General features: G+C 35.3%; 1 protein-coding gene and 1 long non-coding RNA gene across 4 annotated transcripts in view; one reads left to right on the top strand and one right to left on the bottom strand.

Annotated features, from left to right (window-relative positions):
* The window catches only part of LOC127561819 (uncharacterized), a 49,349-nt gene extending 45,334 nt beyond the window's left edge, over positions 1 to 4,015 (bottom strand). For both annotated transcript variants that reach the window (XR_007953542.1, XR_007953541.1), the window contains exon 1: positions 3,723 to 4,015. This is a non-coding gene — a long non-coding RNA (uncharacterized LOC127561819). The remainder of the gene's footprint in view (positions 1 to 3,722) is intronic.
* ENPP5 (ectonucleotide pyrophosphatase/phosphodiesterase family member 5) lies at positions 1,010 to 18,418 on the top strand. Of its 2 annotated transcripts, none has more exons than XM_051997083.1 (4): positions 1,010 to 3,277; positions 10,648 to 11,490; positions 12,457 to 12,633; positions 15,072 to 18,418. In XM_051997083.1, exons 1-4 carry the CDS (start codon positions 3,067 to 3,069, stop codon positions 15,488 to 15,490), a joined length of 1,650 nt encoding a protein of 549 aa, XP_051853043.1. In that variant the 5' UTR covers positions 1,010 to 3,066; the 3' UTR covers positions 15,491 to 18,418. The 2 variants fall into 2 exon arrangements, with proteins under 2 accessions (XP_051853043.1, XP_051853044.1); XM_051997084.1 differs by lacking the exon at positions 1,010 to 3,277 and adding an exon at positions 4,014 to 4,111.
* The last annotated feature ends 7,520 nt before the right edge of the window (positions 18,419 to 25,938 follow it).

Below are 25,938 nucleotides of genomic sequence, written 5' to 3'. Positions count from 1 at the left end.
CTCCTCAGCAACACAATGATTCAAGACAAGTACAAAGGACTCACAAAGGAAACTGCTAGATTTAGAATTAAGATCAAAGCACACTTTTTTTTTTACTTATGTTAGTATTTTTTGTATTTTTTCCTTTTGAAATATTAGTCACAACTGTGACCAATATGGAAATATGTAATAAATGATAGCACATGTGTAACTTATATTAAACGCCCTTTTAGGAAAGCATCAGGCTAAGGAAGGAGGGTAAAGGAAATTTAAAGCTCAAAATCTTGTAAGAATTGTAAAAAAAAAAAAAGTTTTAATATGTAATTAGAAAAATACTATTAAAATATATATAAATATATTATATAAATATAAAAAATAAAAAGACAGATGAATTAACCTGAATGGGGTCTCATAATAATCCATGGATCATAAAATAGAGCCTAGGGAGCTTTAGATCATAATCTGAGGACCATGATAACATCGTGGAGAGATGTTTATGTAGTCTTTTTTTAAACACTTCTACTCATGAAATACTACTTTATGATGTAATGCATTTCATTTCTGAAGAGTTTTAATTACTGGAGCATCCTTCCATATATATATATATATATATATATATGTGTGTGTGTGTGTGTGTGTGTGTGTGTGTGTGTGTATACATATTATTTATTCTATGTATAGCTTCCGTTGTGTACAATAGTCTTATTAACCTAACTAGAATTAATCAGTAAACAGCTAGGTGGTGCAATGGATAGAATGCCATATTTGAAATAAGGAAGACTCTTCTTCATGAGTTCAAATCTTTCTACCACACTACTGAACCAATATGTACTATTTTTCAGTGTTTATGGGTGAGGCCAGATAAAAATAACTGCCTGGAAAATGTCATATAACAATAACTGGATAGAACTTTAAAGGATGAAAGTTTGGGAAGTTAACATTTTATATAATATTACTATGGTTGCTACTATGATGTTCCCCACTCCCCACCCCCCATCCCAATTCCCAATCTTCTGGAAACTTAAAAATGTATTGGTTACACACAAAAAAAATGGACAAATATCTGTGGCTCTGAATTTACAGGAATCAGGTCTAATGTTAGGGTGGTCCTAAAATAGCTTTGACATTTTTCTCTTTGACTCATTTTTCCTCTATCTAGAGTTTTCCCTAGGAAAACTTAAAAGATTGTTTAGGTTTTCACAGGATTGAAAACAAAAGGTCCCACAAATTTGGTTAATAATGATGGTGCCAGGTACAGAGAAACCTTTAATTTGCCCCACAGGGAGAAAAAATTCACAGAACTCATACTAGCCCATAAATAATCAATGCAATTCTCCTTTTTTCTCCATTGAATCTCATGTTCCACAAGGTTGCAGCAGCATCATTTGGTTTAGACTATCCTTAGAAGAGAAATGAACTTGGGGTTGCTAGTATAGCAATTCCTTGAAATTCCAATAAATCCCACTTTATAAAAATTCATGCATTTTCTCAGACTCATAGCACCACCCTATGATTGAATCCCTTCAGAATAAAAACGTGCTCAAATGGCAACACTCCAATATTCCAGTGAATTTTTCTTTTTACATCATAGTGAATCCACCAAGGAGTAATTCTCAACAGTCATCTAGAAGCTGGGTGTCAGGAACTCTCTCCATTTAGATCAAATTAGTTGCCCTCTCTACAGCTTCTTCTGGTTGGGAGCATGGAACTTTTATATGCCTTGCACTAAAGTAGCTCCAAGAGGGGAATAGCCTTTCCTACAAAGACCTCAGTTTGAACCTAACTCTACTATAAAACAAAAGCTGGGGGAGAGGGGAAGGAGAGACTGTCCAGATGATTATAGCCCTTAATAATTCAGCATATGGAGTGGAGCCTCCCAAAATATCCATCCCATTGGAATTTTCAACAACCAATTGATCACTTAGACCTGTCCTCCAGGAGACAAGAAAGTTCAAGGACAGACTCTCCCTAGGAAGGTACAATGAAAGTGACAAAGTCTCCCTACTGCTTCTACCCCAAGTTCACCCATTTGATTGTGGAATTCTCTTGATCAATTTAAAAATTCCTTAAGGTGAGATTCTGATCCAGTTGGGAAAAATACAAACTATATGTATTCTAGGACATGTTTAACAAGAACAGGAAGGGGATATAAAAAGAGAGTTTTGTCTCTTTTATTTTTTTTTTTGATGATGTCAACAGATTCCTTTGCTTATTTTCTTAAAGCCAAGCACACAATTCTTGAAGTGGAATCAGAAAACTGAGTGTGAGGTTAGGAACTAGAAGATGAGAGTCTCAAGCTAAAACCAAAATTATTGTAGCTATCATGACCAGAAACTCACAAATATCCATCAAGCTGGTAAGTTGAAGCATAAACAAGTAACAACTTGGCCAAAAGCTTCTTTACATGATGATAATGTGAACGAAAAAAGGAAGGGAAGGGGGAGGAGGGAAGGAGGGAGAGAGAGGCAAGGAGGAAAGAGAGAGAGAGAGGGAGGGAGGAAGGGAGGAAGGAAGGAAGGAAGAAGGAAGGAAGGAAGGAAGGAAGGAAGGAAGGAAGGAAGGAAGGAAGGAAGGAAGGAAGGAAGGAAGGAAGGAAGGAAGGAAGGAAGAAAAAAGGAAGGAAGGAAGGAAGGAGGGAAGGAAGGAAGGAAGGCAGGCAGGCGGGAGGGAGGGAGAGAGGGAGAGAGGAAAAGAAAATAGCTGAAGACAGAAAATTCCATTGCATTTGGCCATTAAAATCAATGGTAACTTTGGAGAGAGGGGTTTTAAAATTGTGAAGAAATCAGAAATCAGGTAATAAATTGCTGAGAAGTAGTGAGAGGAGACGAAATGGAAGCAAAGATAGTTTTTCTTTTTTTTTTTTTTTCCTGCAAGTTTGGCTATAAAAGGGAGGAGAGATAAAGATTGATGCTAACTTGAAGTGACGGTCTCTTAATTTTAGAATTGATTGTATGACATGCGAAACACTGACACAGGACCCCCCAGCATAGCTTGTCCTCATCAGAAAAAGATGCTGTACTCTATGAACAAAGCAGAATTGAATTAGGTCAGAAGAAAAGCGAGATATCCTAAGTTAGTTCACTTTAAATGTTCATAGGGACTATTTGTGTCTCAGAGCCTTCCGCTCGTGTGGGTCTAATCAACCACAGTCGGACACCCGAACTTGATTCTTGCATAGTGATGTCATTTTGGTCCTCTGAGAACGAAGGGCAACAACCAACCAACCGACCAACTAATGAAGTGATGGTAGAATTAAGTGAGACTCTTTTAGAGATGGGAGACACTTGGGTGTTTCCAGGTAATGAATGAATCTGTAGATATATTTTCATGTAGCAAGGAAAGACAGTGACATGGAAGAAATTGAAAAATTGAGGAGAGCGGAGGGGCAATGAATTGTTCAGAGAACACAGAAAGGGATAGGATAAATGCATCTAAAGTCTATTATATATCAGGCGCTAAAGATTAAATATCAAAATTGCATAGTTCCTGCCCTCGAGGAGCTTATTATGGAGGGTACTAGTGGAAGCAGGGATCCACCTGAAAGACCACTTTGTTAATCTATTTTTTTTTTTTTTTCAAATATGGAATCGGAACCCAAAAGTCGGGTTCTGGGATTGGGGCAGGAGGAGGACGGAAATAAAACTTGTCCACTGCTTCCCACCTCTTAAACTTACCAAAAGTATGTTTTAACAATTATAGTTAATGCTTATGTCAAGGGAAAAGACAGTTCTCGGATCACATACCTCAGGAGAAAAGCACAATTGTTGACAGTTGTCTACTCCGACATCGCACCTTTCACCAACAAGGCTAATAACGGTGAAAGACACTGCTCACCAGGAAGCCTGACTCTAGAGAGGGAGGGGAGGCGGTAACAAGGCGGAGCCATTCCCCCTATCTCCTTCCACATTGGCCCGTTCTTGAGAGCTCCCGCCCCTTGACCCTACCCCCAGCTCCACCTCCGAAGTCCAGCCCAAATTCATTCTCCAGAGCATCAGTTCCCACCCCCACCTTTCCCTCTCTCGGCTGATTGACAGAAAATCTGACCACTTCGGACAGCTCCTTTCTTTAAGTCTTCTGGAGAAGGTGGATCTGGACTGGTAGAGTGCTGTGCCGAGCGCCAGGAAACTAGCAGGTGAGCGGGCTGTGGGTCTGTCCTGGCTCCTGAATGCTTTTCTTCTCCACCCCCCACCCTCACTCCTTGGGATCCCAAGTCTGCTGGGGCGGGAAAGTAGCCCCTGACCTTTCTCATTCCCCCAGATTAAGGCTGAAGATTTAGAGCTCCGGGAGACGAATACGGTGCGGGAGGGGGCGGCGATCCCCCATTCCTTGCCTGGAGAACCCACACTCCATTTGCATGTTCTTACGCTCACGCACATAAGATTCAATTCTGTGCATGCACACACTCATATATGTCCTGTACACAAGCGCGTATGCACACACAAACCCCAGAATATGTAAACAGACACCTAACCACGCGCGTGCGCACAGAGTCCACCTCGGAAACGCACATCTTACATAATACCTGGGCATGATGTCGGGGAAATGAAAATTCATTACCCAGTGCGGGCTACTTACTCCCCAATTTAAGATAGATTAAGTAATAGATTAAGGCGCCTTCCTTTAGGTCTAGATTCGCAGTTCCTTTTCATTTCCTCTGCAAACCAAGCTAAATTTCTCCTTCCTTTTTCCACCCATCCTTGGGCCCTGAGTTAGCCCCATCTCCGAAACTCTACCCCTTCATTTGAAGTATTCTCCAGTGAATTAAAAGTATTGGGATTTTTTTTTCTGTACCATAGCTAGTGGAGCAGAAAGAAGCTCTGCTTTGTTTCCTTCCTACCCCCTGCTTCCCTTTTTAGTGGAACAGGCTAGGTTGATGTCATTGATGTGGCAGCTCCTGTTACAAACACTAGAAAGCTATTTAAAAAAAAAAAGAAAGAAAAAAAAATGCGTAACCTTTGTCTAACTTGTTTTGTTGGACATCCAAAATATATGCTCCCATTCCCACCTACCCACCACAAGCTAGAGGAAAATCATTTTAGCTATGGGCTTCATAATGAAGGTTTGATTTCATCCTCCCCCAATTCTCTCATATTTGGGGTGGGTTGTAGTGGAACTAGCAAAATTGCAAAAATGTAAAAGTTTAGGGGAATGAATCAGTTTGTGTTAGGAGGTTCTCAGTTCAATATTTACAAGCACTTCAAAAAGTGAGATAAGGAGAATAGGATTTTTGTAAGGTGCATAATTTGATGGTTATATTCAATAACAGCCAAAGTAAAAAGGTAGCAAAACAATTCTCTGAATAATTCTGAGACAAAAATACTACTTCTTCAATAAAGGTGGTTAGGCATAGAATGATTTGATATTACTTTGTAATCTGATTTGCCACTAACTAATCATTATTTTACCTTGTCCTCTTCATAGGTTTAGAGTTGGAAAGAACCCTAGAAGTAGGTGATATTAGGGAATTGAGAACTCATTAACCCACTAAGATTCTTTGCTCCTTAAGTAGGATATATTGAGTAGCTGAGGTAGGCAGAGAGGCAGGTAAGTTCCTTGCACAGTGCATAGAGTACAAGACCTAGAACCAGGAAGACCAGGGTACAAATTCACTTTTACACATTATGTGACCCTAGGCAAATCATTTTCTCAGTTTCCTCAACTGTAAATTGTCCCCAATTTTTTTAGTTGTGTGTGATTCTACTTGACTCATTTCTTTCTTTAACTCATTTTATAGATGAGGAAACTGAGACAAAGTAAAATGAGTTGCCCAAAGTCACATAGCTAGGAAGTGTCTGAGGCTAAATTTGAGCTCAGGAAGATGAGTCTTTCTGAGTCCAGGGCTGGCACTCTGTCCTATCCACTATGAGAGAGAGTCAGAGAGACAGAAACAGAGACACAGAAAGAGACGGAGAGGCTGACAAAGGAGAGACGGGAGGGAGAGAGACACAGAAAGTCAAACAGAAATAGGGACACAGAGAGGGAGAAAAATAGAAATACAGAAATACATACACAGGGACGAGACAGACAGACCGACAACAGAGAGATGGAAGAGAGAGAGAGACAAACAGCAAGTCAAACAGAGACAGAAAAATAGGGACACAGAGACACACAGAGGGAGAGAAACAGAGAGACAGAGACAGACACAAAGAGAGAAAGAGACTAGAAAGGCTATTTAAAGAATGTAATCTTTGTCCAATTTCACTGCTTTTGGCCAAAGAAAACAAATGCATATATACAATATGTGTGTTTACAATAATATGTACATATACCTAGTCACATGTATGTATACATACACACACACACACACACACACACATATATATATATGCATACACATATATCTATTTACACACACCCATATAATATTCTTAAGAGAGGAGCCTGGCCATAATTCCAGCAAGCTTATATCAAGTAGAAAAGAAAGTTCTTTTGTGCCCTATAATGTTAGAGTTGCCTAATTTACTTAATGAAGCTAAAATTTTAAATTCTCATCCTTTAATGAGACTTAGAACTGAAACCATAGTTCTACCTCTTGTCAACCCCCTCTCCAAATGTATATTGGTCACAGAATAGACTAGGTATAAGACAGAACCTAAATTCATTGACATTACAAAATGCAAAATTTCAAACATAAAAGGCAAAATCGACAAAGCAATAGTCCAGTTCATTTTGTGGCTGGAAAGTTTGAGAAACATTTTGTAGACTTGAAAACATTTCTTGTAAACTTGAGAATTTTTCAGATGGTAAGTTATACTAGTTAATATCTTTTATTAGAGAAGTGTGGTATTTGTGTCTGATCTCTAAATATGCAGACCAAAGGGGGAAGAGAGAAGAGAATTCTTAAAGCTATTAGTATTGAGTCAGATGATTCCAAGAATGAGAAAAAATTTATGTGGTCTATAAAGCAATAAACCCAAAGTTGGAAAGAGAGAGAAAAAAAAAAAACTATTATAAATGAAAAGTAAATTCCCAGATGGATGATTCCAATAATTATAATCCTGTTGCTGTTCCATAGTATACACAGAAGGTTCTATGACTGCCTATCATCTTAACTTCTTACTTATCAAAATGTTTGGACTTGACATATTGGGGAGGAATTTTTTTTCCCTTTAGAAACATATTTTGAATATTACAATAAATGTTTGGTGCAGTGAGAAGAGAACTAGATTTGGAGCCAGAAAAACTGGGTTCAGATCCCAGATTTAGCCCAAATTTAGTAAGCTGAAAATAATAGGATTACATTAAATTACTTTGAATTCAAAAAAATTAACAGTATAACTTCAGAATAAGGAAGACATGGCTAGACAGTTCATAAGAAGACAACCTGGGAGTCTTAGGAAACTTTGAGCTTAATTAAAATAAATAGCATGAGATTAAATTACATCAATGTGCTATGCATTATGCTACTGCAGATAAAAATACAAAAAGAGAGAAAGAAAGAAAGAGAGAGAGAGAGAGAAAGAAAGAAGAGAAGGAAGGAGGAGGGAAGGAAGAAAACAAGAAAGAAAGAAAAAATAAAGGGAAGGAAGAAAATTTAAAAAGGAAAAAAGAAAAAGAATCTTTGCTCGTAAGGAATTTATATTCTAATAGTAGCCACAGAAGTTTTACCTTCATTGTGTAATTTGTACTGTACAACAACTCTGTAAGATAGGCAGGCAAGCACCAAACATTATCAAGTACTTCTTGTTCTTGCTAATCAGTTGTGTCTGACTCTTTATGATCCCATTTGAGGCTTTCTTGGCAGAGACACTGGGTAGTTTGCCATTTCTTTTGCCAGCCCATTTGAAAAATGAGGAAACTGAGGCAAACAGGGTTAGTGTGCCCAGGGATATACAGCTGGTAAGTATCAGAGGCCAGATTTGAACTCAAAACTTTCTAACTTTTCTAGGCCTAGCACTTTATCCACTTTACCATTTAGCTGCCCCTTTATTTAGTACTTTGTATATTTCAAGCACTGTGAAAGTGCTAAAAATACAAATATAAGCAAAAAGAGAGTTCCTATTTTGTCTGCATTATATATATATATATGTATATATATATATATGTACATACATATATATTTATGTGTACAATTTAGATTTCAGTGTGGGAAAATAACACACAAAATGGAGCTGGAAAGGGAAAGTTGGAAAGGAGTGAAGGTGGAGAGGGAAAGTAGCCATGTAAGTGCAAAGTAGGGAAATCCAGAGAGTCAGAAGCAGAGCTGGGAAGGGAATGAAGTATGACTGGTCTAGATCTGTTTCCAAAATGGACACTTCGAAGGACTCAGGAAAGAGAGAAGGGAAGTTGAAAAGGTTACATGGCAAGAAGGTTCCAGACCTGAAGCATGAGATAGATACTATAGATAGTATTCCCACTGTACAAAAGAGGAAACTAACCCTACCTGACAGTATTCCCACTGTACAAAAGAGGAAACTAACCCTACCTGACAGTATTCCCACTGTACAAAAGAGGAAACTAATCCTAAATGACAGTATTCCCACTGTACAAAAGAGGAAACTAACCCTAAATGACTCTTTTGGTCACGTGACTCTTACCTCTGAGTTCTGGGTGCTCTGCACTGTCTTTGTTGCTATTCAGTCGATTTTCAGTCATATCTGACTCTTTATAAGCCTATTTGGGATTTTCTTGGCAAATATACTGGAGTGATTTTTTTTAATTTGAAGATTTGAGGATGAGATTTGATTCCATGTCTTCTTAGCTTCAAGTCCAAAACTATGTATAGAATATCCAGAACAAGTATTCACTTCAAGGTACCATATTTTAAGAAGGATGTTGACAGACTATGTCCATAGGTGTGTAACTAGGATAAGCCAAACACCAAAAATCAAGAAACCTCTGAGGGTCTTTATCCTGGAGAATGAAAAACAACAACAACAACAGGGAAACAGTTGCAGTTTTCAAAGATCTGAAATGCTACCTGGTGAGAGAAGGAAGTGGAATTTGGAAGAGGTTCGGTAGAAATTGTAGAGAGGAATATTCTAGGCTGATATAAGGAAAAAACATCCTAGCAATCAGAGTTGTTCAAAAGAAGGATGGGTTATCTCAATAGATCACAAGTTTTTTGTTACTTGATATCTTCAAAGAAACAGGATGAATAGTTGTTAGAGGTATTTTAAAAGAGGGATTCTTATTTGAGTCTTGTTCAGTCATTTTCAATTGTTGCTGATTTTTTGTGACTCCATTTGGGATTTTCTTGGCAAAAATAAGGGAATGATTTGCCATTTCCTTCTCCAGCTTATTTTATAGATAAAGAAACTAAAGTTAAGTGACTTGGCCAGTGTCACACAATTAGCAAATGTCTGAGGCTTCATTTGAACTCAGGAAGATGAGTCTTCCTGATTCCAAGCCCTATATTCTATCCACTATGCCACCTAACTGTCCCATTTAAGTATAGATTGGCCTTTATAAATTATGAAGCCCCTTCTAACACTGAGATTGAATGACTAATTAACTTGTGTGACATTTAGCAATGCTGTAATCATCTCTCCAAAACTAGAAGTTTCAGAGCAGTTACTAGTATTCATTAACAGCAATTCCCTCAAAGGTCCCTAAAGTTCCGAAGTCTGAAGGGAACAGTTTGTCATTTTTCAAATACTATTTGCCTGCTTTAGAAACATTTTACAAATCAAATTCCAACATCAATAGACAGAAAGCTTGGATTGATCCAATTTTTGTGTTGTTTAAAAATATATCCAGTGAAGGCTTGGTTAAAAAAGAAAAAACAAAAACAAAAAATCCTTCCTTAGTGTGAAAAACTGTCTTTCAGTTACTAAAATGAGATTTTCTTTCGGGAGCATATTTGTCCATTTTGTTGAGGAACATGGATAATTGAGACATAGCTATTTGCTTTCTTAAATAATAAAACACTTTTAGAGAAGAGATCTTTACATTGATTAAATATCTTTTAAACTGAATGTGGGGCCTATCCTGAGGAATCTACTCTTATATATCTGTTAAAGGCTCAATGTTTACAGTAGGCAAAAACAACTCCAAGCTTGTTTTTCCATTTTCTATTTCTCATTCAAAAGCTATTAGGTGTTTTAAGTGAGAGAGGTAGTGCCTTAATTCTATTTCCCCTAGTAAATAAATGAAAATAGACCATGTTTTGTAAATATGTTTGAGTTACAAAGACTCATTTGTTTATTTTTATGTGGCTAGGAAGTACAGTAGATAGAGGGCTGGGCCTGGAGTCAGGAAAACTAATCTTTCTGAATTCAAATCTGGTCTCAGACACTTTTTACTAGACAGGTGATCCTGGGCAAATCATTTAACACTATTTACCTCAGTTCCTCATCTGTAAACTAAGCTGGAGGAGGAAATAACTACTCCAGTATCTCTGCCAAGAAAATCCCAAATGGGATCAAGAAGAGTCAGACATACAACAAACAACTATATATCTAATGAAGATAGAATTTTTAAAAATGTCAAATAACACAGTTGGTTTCAGGGGTAAATATGTACATATACAGTAAAAAAACAAAAATAAAATAACAACAACAACAAAAAAAAACAGCATATTGTTTTCACTGCTGCCAAAATGCCTGACTTTTGTCTACTCGTAAAATATGTATGTGTATATACTTGGGAGGATGGAGATATATAATCACTGAGAGTTACTCTAAAATTTTGACAATTGGTGCTAACCTGTCTTCATTTATTCTACAGATTGTTTTCTGAAAATGGATTCAAAATTCTGCCATGTGTTCTTCACACTCTCTGCATTAACAATTTCAGTCACATTTTCCTACCACCAAGATGAACAGAAAGTTCTGCTAGTTTCTTTTGATGGATTCCGTTGGGATTACATCTACAGAGTCCCCACGCCCAATTTTGATTATATAAAGGAGCATGGTGCCTATGTCAAGCAAGTTACTAATGTTTTTGTTACAACAACTTATCCTAATCACTATACTTTGGTGACTGGTCTCTACCCAGAGAGTCATGGTATAATTGCCAATGACATGTATGATTCTGTCCAGAACAAAACCTTCTCCTTGGAGCACTTGGAAATCTATGATTCAGAATTTTGGGAAGATGCAACTCCAATATGGATTACAAATCAAAAAGCAGGCCATGAGACAGGTGCTGCGATGTGGCCTGGGACAGATGTGAAAATACATGGAGAATTTCCTACTTATTATATGCCTTATAATCAATCTGTTTCATTTGAAGACAGAGTCACAAGAATTATTGAATGGTTTAAGTTAGAGAAATCCATAAATTTTGCTCTTCTTTACTGGGAAGATCCTGATGAGATGGGTCACAATTTAGGGCCAGACAATCCACTCATGGACTCTGTCATTTCTGATATTGACAGTAAGATAGGATATCTCATCAAAGAGCTGATGAAAGAAAAGTTGTGGAATACCGTGAACCTAATTATCACAAGTGATCATGGAATGACACAGTGTTCTGGGGAAAGGATCATAGAACTTGACCACTATATCAATCCAAATGACTATTTCCTGATAGACAATTCACCAGTGAGAGGCATTTTGCCAAAAAAAGGTAATGACCTGTACTGAATGATCTGATAGATGATTTTAAGAGAGTTTTTTCTGTTTTTGTCCCTTTTGTCTTAACTAAGTTTGATTTCTATAACCAAGCTAGGGAGCTTAAATAAGTGCTTCTAGTTTCATTTTAATCTATCTAGCTGTGAGGAAGCCACCTCCCTCCCCTACATTTTTAGCAGTTCTTTAGTTTTCAATGGATCCTCTAATTCCATTTTTTTTTTCCAAAAAATTATCTTCCCTCCTGCTTTGCTTGAGTATTAGCCATGACTGACCAACTGTCTTATAGACTTTTATTTCCCTAGTAAATGCCACTGATTAATAATATGTAATTCATTCCAATTGAAAAATTCCTTAAATTGAGGTTTCAAGTACTGTCAGATGAATCAGTGCCCCTATAATATTAATTCTTTAAAATGAGCTTACTTAAAAACAAGGAACAAACTCTTTGGTCTCCCTGCCATGGTGACAGATGGCAGGGAAGGGCAAGATTGGGATGGATTGGGGAGAATTTTTCCATGTAAGAAGACTAAATAAATTAATTAAATGCTTTTTTAAAATAGTTGCTTTTCACTGTAGTGAAAATGTATTTTGGAAATGTTTCTGAGTTACTTTTGTTTATTTCCTGTCTGACCTCAGGAAAGTTCCTTTCTTTTCCTGGACCTCAGTTTCTTCATTTGTAAATTGAGATAGTTAGACTAGAGCCCTGTCAGTTTATTTTTTACTATGATTTGTAAAAAAATTAATAATCAAGTGTTTATTTTAAAATTATTGATTTTTTAAATTTAAAATAATTATTTTAAAAATTATGATTCACCATGACCAAAAGAGCTTTTTTCTTTGAAAAAGCTATTTGATTAGATTAATGATGTTGATTAGATTAATTAATTAAATTAATGGATAAAGTGATTAGATTAATAATGTATCATCTTGTTTCAGTTCCTTATATTTCTCTTCTCTCCAGGTAAATTGGACAAGATTTATGCAGCACTGACTAATGCTCATCCTAATCTAACTGTTTATAAAAAGGAGGACATTCCGGAAAGATTTCATTACAAGCACCATCACAGAATTCAACCCATTTTGATAATGGCTGACAAAGGATGGACCATTATACAGAATAGATCTAATACATTCATGTGTAAGTATTTTGTGGTATGTTATTACTTCAGTATCATTTTTATTAATATCTCTGCCATCATTGGGGATTATTGGTTAAATAACTAAAAACTAGTTGGATAACTAATCTGTTAGCCAATTGGCACAGTGAATAGCATACCAAGCCTACTTACCTCAGTTTCCTCATCTGAAAAATGAGCTGAAGAAGGAAATGACAAACAACTCAGTATCTCTGCCAAGAAAATCCCAAATGGGGTCATGGACAGTGGGATATGACTGATATGACTGAGTGACAACAAATTAATCACATTTTCCATTCAAAATATTCTGAAAGTTGACAATTAACCTTCTTAAGGCAAACAATTTATTGTTTTCTGACAGGATCCAGCTATGGTCTCCCCATTCTAATCTACCTCTCCACTCAGCTGCCAGTGATTTTCCTAACGTGGGGAGTATGAAAATGAAACTCCCTCATCCCTGCCCTAACACACAGACATTTGGTGAAGAACAGTAGCTTCCTGTTCTGACCAGGATCGAATATAAAGTTGTCTCTTTGGCATTTAAATCTCTTTGTAACCTGGCCCTTTCTTACTTCCCTACTATTCTTTACTCCCCTATACAAACTCTATAATCTAGTTGTACAATCTTCTGTCTGAGCTCTCCCCTGATCTTCCTCTTTCTCACCCTCAGTGCCTTCCCACTCAAGATTGTTGAGTCATTTCAGTCATGTCCCAGTCTTCATGTGACCCCATTTGGGGTTTTCTTGACAAAAATACTGGAGTGGTTTGCCATTTCCTTCTCTAGATCATTTGACAGATGAAGAACTAAGGCAAACTAGGGCCTAGAATCACAACGCTAATAAGTGTCTGAGACCAGATTTGAACTCGAGAAGATGAATCTTCCTGACTTGAGGCTCTCTATCCACTGCAGCACTTAGTTGTCCAAAGATTGCCTTCCATCCACTTTATATATATCCTGTAGGTAATCTAATTGTTTCCATGCTGTCTATCCAATTACAGTAAAAGCTCTCTGAAAGTAAAGACAGTTTGTTTTGTTTTGGTTTTTTTGCTCTTACTATCATTATTATTTTAGAGTTATTGTGACAGATATTTTAAGGAGCTTGAAGGACATTTAAGGTCACTTGATTACTTTTTGACAGACAGGGTGTTTGTTTTGCTTTTTTGATCTCATTAAATATTTTCTTCAGCCCTGGCTGCTTCACCTTCCTTGCATACTGATGTTATACCAATCAGGCCTGCTTTTGGAATAGATGAACCAACTTATTTGCAATAAATTTCCCAAATTGAGCCTTCACTTTATTATTTTACAATGTCAAAAACTCTCATAACTTTGACGTGAATAACAAAAACATACAGTATTCAGTTTGATCATAGATCCACAAAATCAAAAGTCACACTATTTTAGCCTGAATTTTTCTAAGTACTAATGGATTTTAACTTTTTCCTTTGGTTGGCCTTGTTGAAAGATTATGTGATTAAATAACTGGAAAGCAGTGAGACTTAAATAGCCGTATACATGCATCCAATGAAAGCCATAATCTCTCTGGTGGAGGAGAGGAAGCTATATATATTCGTCCAAATTAATCTTCCATTGCTCTAAATATTTTTAGAATTCTTTTTTTTTTTAGTTGCCTTCAGATGTAGCTTACTCACTACACAAAATCACTGTTCCAGTTTTAAAAATTATCTACCCTTTCTGTACTTTGCCTCTCTCCCTTAATTTCCCCCTCCTCTGCTTTCATTGACTTAATTTTACTCAGTTTAGCTCTTCCAAATAAAAACCAAATGCTAGTTGAAAATTAAGGTGCCCCAGAGGGAGTGTCTTGGCCACAGGCCAGACTGAATTTTAGAATATGTAGAACACATCCTGGAACATATTGACATAATTCTTGTTCATGCATCCTGTGCTGTGGGGGCAGAGATGGGGGCAGTTAGGGCACTGAATAAAGTACCGGGTTTGCTGTCAGAATGATCTGAGTTCAAATCTAGGCTCACACACTTGATGGCTATGACCTGGGCAATTAATTTAACCTCTATTTTCCTCACTTTTCTCATCTGTAAAATGGGGGTAGATTTAATAAGCTATCTTCCAGGGTTATTGTAAGAATCAAGTGAGATATTTGTAAAGTACTTGGCACATAGTAAAAATGACATAAATATTATTATTATCCTGTGGTAAGTTAATAATCTGGGTATAATTGACTAAATAGTAAATTCCAAAGAATTTCAGAATTTAGAAATCAAGTTGAAGATTGCTTATGTAATTTATATTATGTGATCTATAGATATCCTATTTGACTTTCCATTTATTAAAGCAAACTACAATGCATTTGTATAATTTCATTTATATTTTTAATACTGAACAAGTTTGTACTAACTTCATAATATGAAAAACCAGATATCAAGGTGTTGGCTAACTTATTCATTTTGTTTTTCACAGTAGGTAATCATGGTTACGATAATGAATTTTCTGATATGCATCCATTGTTCTTGGCCCATGGTCCTACTTTCAAGAAGAATATTTCAAAGAATTCCATGAACTCGACAGATTTGTATCCACTTCTGTGCCATATTCTTAACATTCCTCCAATGCCACATAATGGATCACTAGCAAACGTAAAGGAACTGCTTTCTGAAACAGTTCCCACAGTGGTTCCCCATAGTATGATGACTCCACAGAGCAATGTGAACCTAAGGATTTATAAACTGCAGTCATATGCATACTTTATGGGAGTTTTCCTAGGTAGCATGATAGTCATTGTGTTTCTAATAGTATTTATTAAACACTTAACTCATAGCCAAATGCCCACCATACAAGAGCGGAATGTTGAAATAGCTCAACCATTGCTATGGTCCTAAGATTGCTTTAGAATAAATATCTTTGTAGTTAAATAGTTATTGTTTTAAAATATAAAGTCTGATTCCAGGAAAACAACTTCAGAATTCCCACAGAAAGAACAAACAGCGCTTTTACACACACATACACCCACACCCACACACACAACCATATATGTACTACACACATACATACATACATGACATAAAAGTTCACAGTGCTGTTTACCTGCATGAGATTAAAAATATAACTAAGAGCATGTCTTAACTTTATTCTTTAGCCCTGGAGGAGATTAATATCCAGTGTTAGAGGAACTGGAGACGAATTAGACATGTGGTGACTTTTAATCCTTATAGATACCTCACTTGTAATTATTCTTAGAAGAAAATTAGTTTTATTTTTAAAATTTAAAAATTTCAGTGCACTTTATAGATTACTGAGCCCTAACATTTAGTCAACTGATAAAAAAAAAAAGCTCATCATACCCATAACTAGCAGATGCTGCATTTCCCTGTTATAAAAAGGACATATGATTATTTGCCCACAAGAGAGATGCAGAGGTTGCTTCGTAATTACATAATACATCTCCTTAAAAGTTAGGAGACCTAGAATAAGTGAAAGTTTTCCTTAGCTAACTGGGGCTATCTTTATATCAAAAGAACAGAAGCAATTGCCTGTATCGATGCATTTCATCATAGGTTTTCAAAAGCACATGATCCTCATTCCATTTTTAGAAAATGCTCTATATGAAAGAGTAACTGGCAAAGTTACTTCAAAACATTTCTTTTCATTATAAACTAATTTTTACATTTCCCACATAATAGTCTCACTCTGAATACTTTTACAATTTCAACACCAAGTTCACTATAATCTCTTTTATTTATTAAAATATATAGATAAGCTAAGGGGAACTAAGTATTCTCAAGTTCCAGCTTTTTTGACCTTGTTCTTAGAGTATTTGATTTTTAAAAAAATATTACTATCACAACCAGTACACAAAGGCTATAATATAATCAATAAAGTGATGTAGTATTACTGTGCTTAGAGGCCCCTGTCTCTATGGCATAGTGGATAGGGAACTACTTGAAGTCCAAAAGTGATGTGTACTGGCAGTGTGACCCAGGGCACCTCACTAAACTTCTCAGACACCTTTTTCTGGGGATTCAATTTAAATAATTTTTTTTTAAACCTAAGTAAAAACTATAGTGACTTCATCTTAAAATATATGCAACATTTTACACCTGTATCATCCTCCTTCTGTTAAAGAAAAAAATAGAATATTTTTCTCCCTCCCATTTCTAACCCATTAAAAAAAAAAAAAAAAAAACAATTTTCTTATAACAAACATACACACTCAAGCAAAACAAATTATTTCATTATAAATAAAAATGTATGACTCATTCTATACAATCTCTTTAATGGATGATATATTTCATTACTGGTCCTCTGGGATCATGAATGCTCATTGTATGGATTGTAGTTTGGTAATTTTTTTTTTGGCTTAAAAAGTTGCCTGTTTTTTAGAGTTGTTGTCATGGTAGAAAATGATTCTCTTCTCTTTTTTTGCTCATTTCAGTCTTCAATAACTTTGAAAAGTTCTTAAAACGTTTCACTCTCCAATATCCTAAGTTGTGGAGAAGTTGCCTACCTGCAATGCTTGAGGGAGTTTGTTTATTAGATAGTTCCTTGTATCAGAGAAATCCTAGATCCTGTTTCTATCCCCTAACATTACAATCAGTATTGATCAAATACTTTTCTTTATAAGACCCTAATAACAAAACAAAAAAAGCAACCTTATGAAATAGTGAGGATTGTCTTAAAGACTGCCTCAGAATACATGTTATAGTTGTAAGCACCGTGAGTCAGTAACTGGCAATATTTAAGTTTGCATTTTGGATTATATGCTCAATAAGTAATTGTTGAGATAAATGGACCAGCATTTTAAAGCTTTTAAAGAAAAGCATTGCCACTTTTAAGAGTTTTTGCAATATGGAGGGACTGGGATCATGTGTTTCATTTAATCAAGACATTACGTAAACTTCTGCAGTATATGTAAGGCACTTTGCTAAGTGCTGGGGAGGAAGAGAATCATAGGTTTATTGGTGTAAGGAATGTTTCTCTTCGTCTCCAATTAATAATTGTTATGTGCCAAATGTCATCCCAGTCCCTCTTATTCCCAACTGTATTTTAGCACAAAAAATGTACTTTTAAGACATTTCTTAAAGTGCTCAAAAGGCTTCTCAAAGGGAAAAGTGAATATTGGGAAAGAAAGGTTTTGTTTTGTTTTTTCTCTTAACTAATTGGAGATTATGTCATTTCTCTTAATAGATAAATTCTTTAAAATAGGTCAAAAAATTTTTACGTATAAATTGATATTTGTATTAATGACTAACAAAACTATATACTGTGATAAATATCCAAGAATGGGAAGAAATGTGAAATTAAAAGAAAAAAGTTGCATAGCATATGACTATAGCTGCACTTTAATGCTTTCTAAGGCAATGTGAACAAATCATGTTAGATAATACTACTAATACTTATTAACACCTGAGTTGTTTTATATAATAAATGATGGTATCTAGACTGATTACATATTTATAAACCTCTTTAAGTTGTGAAACATGATACTGATATTTAATACCAAGAAATTTAGAACCTGGGTCTGCTATCTCAGAAAATGTATGTATCAATGTTGACACTTCATTTTCCAACTTCTCTGTAATATTGGGATGTTACTATGTGGATGATACAATTAGTATATAATGGCTTTGAAAATCACAAAGCCTGAGTTTTTCTTTCTTTTCTTTCTCTGTAAATCCAAGTATGATGAAGACAGTTTTTTTCCCTCATTCTAAAAGCTGCTAATTCTGTAAACAAGCGCATAGCAAAAATTATTTAATAATAAAAACTTAATTGTAATAATTCCATTAAAATTAAGATTCTTATATACATCTCTAATTGTTCTTTTTGTTTTAAAATATTTGACTTTACTAGTCTTAAGATATCAGGAAAGGCAATATTGGAAAATGAATCAAAGTAGGTATGGGGTAATCTCAACTAGTGGGAAAAGTCAGGCTGTAGGGTCTCTTGTGCAGCCCAACCCTATTTGATGTTCCCAGTAAATCTGACTTGAACTGTACCAGATTCCAAATGGAACAGGTCAAAATTTCCATGTCAAGCAGTAGTAGATAGGCCCATGAATAGTCCCTATACTTCCATCCTGGAAAAGATAGGGAGACTCAATCTTTAAAAAAACAAACAAGAATTAAGAATGGAAAATAAAATCTCTAACACCAAGTTAGCTTCCAGTTTTCATTTACTTTCTTCAGGATTCTGGCATTTTCTCAAGTGAATCAGTCCACAAGTATTTATTAAATATGCTCCATGCCAGGTGTTTACGCTTGGTATTGGAGATAAAAAATTAAAATGAAACAATACCTGCTTCCAAGGGGCTCACATTCTAAGGTTTCAGTTGCCAAGTGAGATGGAAAAAGTCCCAAGGTCCTTAGAGTGCAATGGCAATTTAGAAAGTCTTTTATGTCATTTAGTGTCACTGTTCCCAAGACAACCTTAAGGCCCTAGGCTGTCCCCATTAGTTTAGATAATCTATAAAACAATAAATCAAGACCTGTGACATTTGCCAATTTCAAAGGTGTAGGTGTTCACATTGAACATTTCAGTTGTCTTTCAAAAACTGGTTCAAGAAATGATGGTCAAGGTGATGGTGTTTTGACCTGTCACATGTTGCCTTCTGCCTCTTCCTTTGGGTGACTTCATCTAAACTGGCTTGCCTGCCCTCTGTGTGGCTGTTAGTATTTGGTGGGGTTAACTCTCCCTTTCTTCACAGAAGTTGTTTCCCTAGGATGATGGCTGTGAAAGCTTGAGCTGGTAGACAACTGCATGCATGATCAGATTACCTTCTAATTTTCTTTGTGATTTTTCTCAAGGAAATTAAAAGGAGTTAGTTTTGGTACCTTTTTGGCAACTCTGGTATAAAGAGGGTTTTTTTTTTCTTCGAACTTTTCTGTTTGTGCCATAAGCTCTTCCTTAGAACTTTTTTCAAATGAATAAACTCAAATGTATAGAACTATATAGAAAATTAGTTATACTGAAATGCACTTATTTTCCCTATCTCGTGGATTCCTGATTCAGAATCCCTAGGTAAGACATAGTAAGGAGAGAAAAAAGTTGAAATTGATAGCAAAATATTCCTACACACATATGCATTTCTCTGTGGATTCATTCATTTGATTTGTATATGTACACGTCTCTTGGAGTCAGGAAAACTTTGATTTCTGACACTAGCTTGTGTGACTTTGAGTAAGTCATGTTTTTTCCTTGTTTCCTCAATTTCTAATTGTCCCTATTTTTCAGATGAAGAAAATTCTCCCAGAGTGGTTGTGAGAAATGAGAGATGTGTAAAACACTTAGCATATTGCTTGGTATACAATAGGTGTTATATAAATGTTATCATTATTATCCCTTTTGTATACATAATTTTTGATTAAGAGCCAGTAAACGTTTACCAGCATTATCACTGAGCAGAGATAGATTTCAGAGTCATCTGATAATTGAGCCTGTGGGATCTGATGAGTTCATTTAAAATAAGAGAATTTAGAGGGTCCAGGACTATTTTAGTAGATAGGAAATGGAGGCTAGAAGAGGAGGAAAAAAAATAACCAAGAAAAAACGATGCCATAAAAACCAAGAGAGGAGAGAATATTCTGGAGAAAGTCATGAAGCTCAAAAAATGAGGATTAAGCCATTTGATTTGGCAATTTAGCTAATGTGTACTGTTTCATTGCATTTATAATTTAAGCAACAGTATTTGAATAGTAGGTGTTCAGATGCAAAAGCAGTGGTCATCAAAACCATTTTAGTACTGGCTAAGAGACAGGGTAGTTGATCAGTGAAAAGGTTAGGCTCACAAGATACAATAATCAACGACTATAGTAATCTAGTGTTTGATAAGCCCAAAGACTCCAACTTCTGGGATAAGAACTCACTATCTTCACTATGTGACAAAAAATTACTGGGGAAATTAGAAAATAGTATGGCAGAAATTAGTTATTAACCAGCACCTAATACTCTATGTCAAGATAAGGTCAAAATGGCTTCATGATTTGGACATAAAGATGATACAAATTAGGAGAACAAGAGATAATCTATCTCTCAGATCTGTGGAGAAGGAAGAAATTTATGGTAAAAGAACTAGAAATCATTATAAAATGCAAAATGGATAATTTTGATTATATTAAAAACTTTTATGTGTAAACAAAACCAAGTATATAGAAAAATGATTCAAATTTATAAGAATATAAGCCATTCTTCAATTGATAAATGGTCAAAGGATATGAACAATTTTTAGATGAAGAACTTAAATCCATTTCTAGTCATAAAAAAAGCTCCAAATCATTATTGATAGAGAAATACAAATTAAGACAACTCTGAGGTGCCACTACACATCTCTCAGATTGGCTGGTAGGAAAATATAATACATGTTGGAGGAGATAGGGGAAAAACTGGGACACTAATACATTGTTAGTGTGAACTGATCCAGCCATTCTGGAGAGCAATTTGGAACTATGCCCAAAGGGCTATCAAACTGTGCATACCCTTTGATCCAGCAGTGTCTCTACTGGGCCTGAATCCCAAAGAGAGAATTAAAAAGGGAAAAGGATCCACATGTACAAAAATGTAACAGCCCTTATAATGGCAAGGAACTGAAAACTGGGTGGATGCCCATCAGTTGGGGAATGGTTGAACAAGTTATGGTATATGAATATTATGGAATATTACTGTTGTATGAAAACAATCAGCAGGATGATTTCAGAAAGGCCTAGAGAGACTTACAGCAACTAATGCTAAGTGAAATGAATAGAACCAGGATAACATTGTACACAGAAACAAGATTATGCAATTATCAACTCTGATGGACTTGACTCTTCAACAATGAGGCTATTCAGGCCAGTTCCAATAAATTTATGATGGAGAGAGCCATCTGCATCTAGAGAGAGGACTATGCGACTGAATATGGACCACAACATAGTACTTTCACCTTTTTTGTTGTTTGCTTGCTTTTTTGCTTTTTTAATCTGATTTTTCTTGTGCAGCATGGTAATTGTGGAAATATGTATAGAAGAATTGTACATGTTTAATATATATTGGCTTACTTGCTGTCTAGGGGAGGGGTTGGGGAAAGGGAGAGAGAAAAATTTGGAACACAAGTTTGTACAAGGGTGAATGTTGAAAACTATCTTTGCATATATTTTAAAAATAAACTTATTTTAAAAAGAATAGTAAATGTTTAAAAATGCTTGTTGCTTAAGAGATAATTGGTAACTTTAGAGAGGGAAGACAAAATATATGAGGTTGAGAAATGGGAGAAGGTGGAGAAAATAAGCGTAAACATCTTTTCTAGGAATTTGGCTATGACAGGGAGATAATTTGACAAATTGAAAAATTCAAGAAATGATAATTTCTCAAAATTTCCACAGTAAATTTTCCACTAGGCCTTCTATGTATGTCACGATAAAAGTATTGGAGCTCAAAGGGGACTCCCAAAATTTTGGGGTTCCAAACCATTGTGACGAGGTGTCTCAAAAGAATTTTCAGGCTCAGATCCATCTCCAAGTCACAGAGTTTATCATAATTGTAACCTTAATGAAAGTGGGCTAGGTTCCAAAAGAAGTTGACAAAGATCCAGAGCAAGAAGATAAATTTACAGGGAAAAGTTAGAGAAACCAGGAGCTTCATGTCACTGATATGCTAATTTTATGGATTAGAAGTGGAGTTGAGTAGTAGTCTGGTTCTGATTTTGGGCTTAGAATGATGCAGTACCCCATCATTCTCAGGGCAGAGCTCACAATGGAGGGGAGAAACCTTCTGGAGGTGTGTTTGGGGGGTCTAAAATATCATTAGGTCAAGTGGCAGACACCCACTTTTGTTCTGCTCTTATGTCAATTTTAAGCACTTTGTTATTGTTGTTCCTTAATCTCAGAAACTCTGTTATCACTGACCAACAGGCTGTTTGTTGTCTGACAGCTTGCAAATTTGTGGCCTTTGCATCCTGGTCATATAGAATAAACTGAAGCAGGATGTCTCTTAAGTGACACAGTGGTTAGTGTTGAGTATGAATTCAGGAAGGCCCGAGTTCAAATTCCACTTCATTCACTTAACTAGCTGTGTAATTCTGGGTAAATCACTTTGCTCATCTGTAAAGTGGGCATAGCAACTATCTCCTTAGCATAGTGCATGGCACATAATAAGCACCATATAAATATTATCATATAGTCAAAAATTGACAATATGACTTCTTATATTTTCCTATGAAAGGAAAGCAGAACCTTATAGCAGAGAAAACTCTGGCCAGAATCTAGAGACATAATTTTTAAATTTAGTTTTCTCTACTTTGTTCATTTTGTAAACTGGGTTCGAATCCACTCAGCCACTTAATGCTTGAGTGATCTTGAGCAAGAAATTTATATAAGGCATATGTAACATACAATTTACAAAAATAAATACTCTATTGCAAATTACTTATAGTCAATTGAATATCATAGAATACTTTGATTTTTTTTTTTTTTTTTTTGCTAAACTCTTGCAACTTTAGCCACCTTATGGCAGCAATTCAATCATGAATTGTTATCCAAATCTGCTATTTTTCCAATAAATTTATTATCATATCTGATATATGATCTAATGTTAAATTATCTCTCACTTTTGATAAAAATCATATTAAACATCTTTAGTTTTCATCATTTCTATGACACTGACATTTTTAAATATATAGTTGCAGAGATTGGAACATTGATTCTACATTATGATCTGTAAAATCTCTAGAAACATGCAAATCAATGTCATGTTTTAAATTTATATCTAGATGATACAATTTTTTCTACCAGCTATTGACAATGAAGTTAGTTCTTCATAAAGTCAAATGGTCCTAATAAAAATAATTGTGTTTTCATTGCTGTTTGATATCATGTGATGGATTAAATTTTCTAAGTAACACATTCCTAGGAAAAGCATTACTTGTTATTTTTATTAAAGGAAAATTTTAAGCTTATCTTTATTAATCAGATCTTCAATTTGAGATTAATCCTAATACTAATCTTTATATATTCCAAAGCTTTAATTTTTTTTATTACTTTTAGATTGGATTAATTTTATAGCTGAGTGTTAGTTGATTTGGACTGCACTGCACTGAAAAGTAATGAAAATTCTTGCCCAATCATTAAAGCAAGATCTTGCAAGAAATTGTTAGCTAATCTCTGCCAAATCAAGAGAAATATGTAGTGCAGAATAAGCATGCCATTCAGTAGCAGCCACTTATAAACTAGCGTTCGAAGTCTTAGTATTTGACCAATAAATTAAATTGTTTTAGCTATAGTTTCTAGCAGCTCAGTTTAATTTTTATTAGATTGTTGATAAATGGAATAAATTTTACTCAGAAATATCTTAACTTGTTTCACTTCAAATATCTTATAACCAAATGATAATTACAACTATTTAAAGGAATGAAGGAGTTGAAATGAAATACTCCTTTTTTGTTTTGTTATGAGGTATTATCTCAGCTGGGGAAGAAGTAAACCATAAGGCATCTGATCTGATATGCCTTGTGCCCAATTAGAATACTCAGTCAACTTTTGAGTCTTGGTTTATATGTTTCTATACAGTTCTCCCAACTCCACAGAGCTATTCAGGTCTTTGAAAATATACATACTGAAACTTGTGTTCTTACATAACTTAAATTTCTTCCAATGTCCCAAGGCAGCTAGGTAGCACACTGGATAGGGTGATAGCACTAGGGTCAGACAGACTCATTTTTATGAGTTCAAAATCTGGTCTCACACACTTACAGTGAACTCTGGGCAAGTCATTTATTAGCTTCAGTTTCCTCATCTGGGAAATGATCTAGAGGACATGGCAAACCACTCTATTACCTTTACTAAAAAAATACCAGCTGGAATCAGGAAAACTTGGACATGACCAAAAATGACTGCAACAAAGGTTTTTTTAAAGAAAAAAAAAAAGGAATCAGCAAAATCTAAGCAACACATTGAAAAAGTCTGAAAAATATATGCAATGTTTCACACCATGAACATTACAGAGGAATGAGGAAAGCAAGAAGTCTTATCTCTTTTCTCTGGGATCATACATTTTAGACATTTTACAATATTCACTTTCCATGTTTTTGTGATTGGTTGTTCCATTTACATTGTTGTTGTACATGGTTTTTCTTTGGTTTACTCTGCATAAGTTGTTTTCTTTCTATACTGTATTCATATTTTATACTTTTTTATAATACAGTGATATTCATGTACCAGTTTAGCATTTTCTCAATCAAGAGATACTTACTTTGCTTCCAGTTCTTTATCACAAAAATTGCTGGTAGAAATATTTTGAATATTAAGATCCACACATCTTTTCAGTCTTTTCTCCAGCTCCTTGAATCTTCATCACAAAGCTGAGTTTCTTAGTTCCCGCCCAAAATGATTCAGGTGTCCTTTAAGGTGACATAGGACCAGATAACTTCTTAAACCTCTTCCAAGTCTAAATCTATAATCTTTGTTCTTCTAAAATGTCAAATTCAACCCTGCTTCTTCTCTCTTCTACCTCCATATGCTATTTGCTAACTCACAATGGAGATGGAGCCATCTTCTGTTCTCAGTTGCTCCATTTCCTGCTAAAGGGTTTTTTCCCCTAAATTGATTCCAACTTTCAGGTCTCAGATCAGTTGAAATTCCCTAGTCTGATATGTTTTTACATTTGCATATACTAGACCTCGTCTTATTAACTTTGTATTTATTTTCTTCCTTTCTCTAATTTTACTTTTCTGAAAATGAGTTGGATTGATATTAAAAAAATGTGAAGTAAGAGGGAAAAAATTCATGGTAGTTCTAACAAAACACTATAGAATTTTGACTTTCCTGTTGTCTCAATTTGTTCATTTCTGCCTGACTTCATACTAGAAAACCACATCACTATATGAGAAGATTGCAGGGGACCAGTGTTTTTGAACTTTCCAAATTCACAACATCCTTTGGGGCAATAAGGTAGATGATAAAGCTGAAAAAACCAACAGGACTAAAACAAAAAGTATTTTTAGTTTTCATTTTACCAACAAAGTATGAAGAATACAAAATTCTGCTTAGTGCAGGAATTTATCTAGTTGAGTTGAGAATGAAGGAAAAATTAGTGACTTTGAATTCCAGGTGAAATTATCTTTATGGTAGTCTGCAAATCACAAAGTAGAAAATACTAATTAAGTAGTGATTGTGTCAGCCACCTCCATTTGATATCAGTCAACAAGGAGATGACAGTGAAAGTGAGGGAAGTAATGTTTTGGCTCCTGGCATTTTATTCATTGTGTCACTTAGAAAAATAGTTAAAATAGCAATAAACAGAAGGTAAGTATGCTTCTTAATCCCAAATGGCTCATTTAAGGTGAAATGTCCCTTCTCCCATA

This window comes from Antechinus flavipes, chromosome 4 (assembly GCF_016432865.1).
Source record: "Antechinus flavipes isolate AdamAnt ecotype Samford, QLD, Australia chromosome 4, AdamAnt_v2, whole genome shotgun sequence".
Lineage (NCBI taxonomy): Eukaryota > Metazoa > Chordata > Mammalia > Dasyuromorphia > Dasyuridae > Antechinus > Antechinus flavipes.
This window is presented reverse-complemented; position numbering and strand designations above follow the sequence as displayed.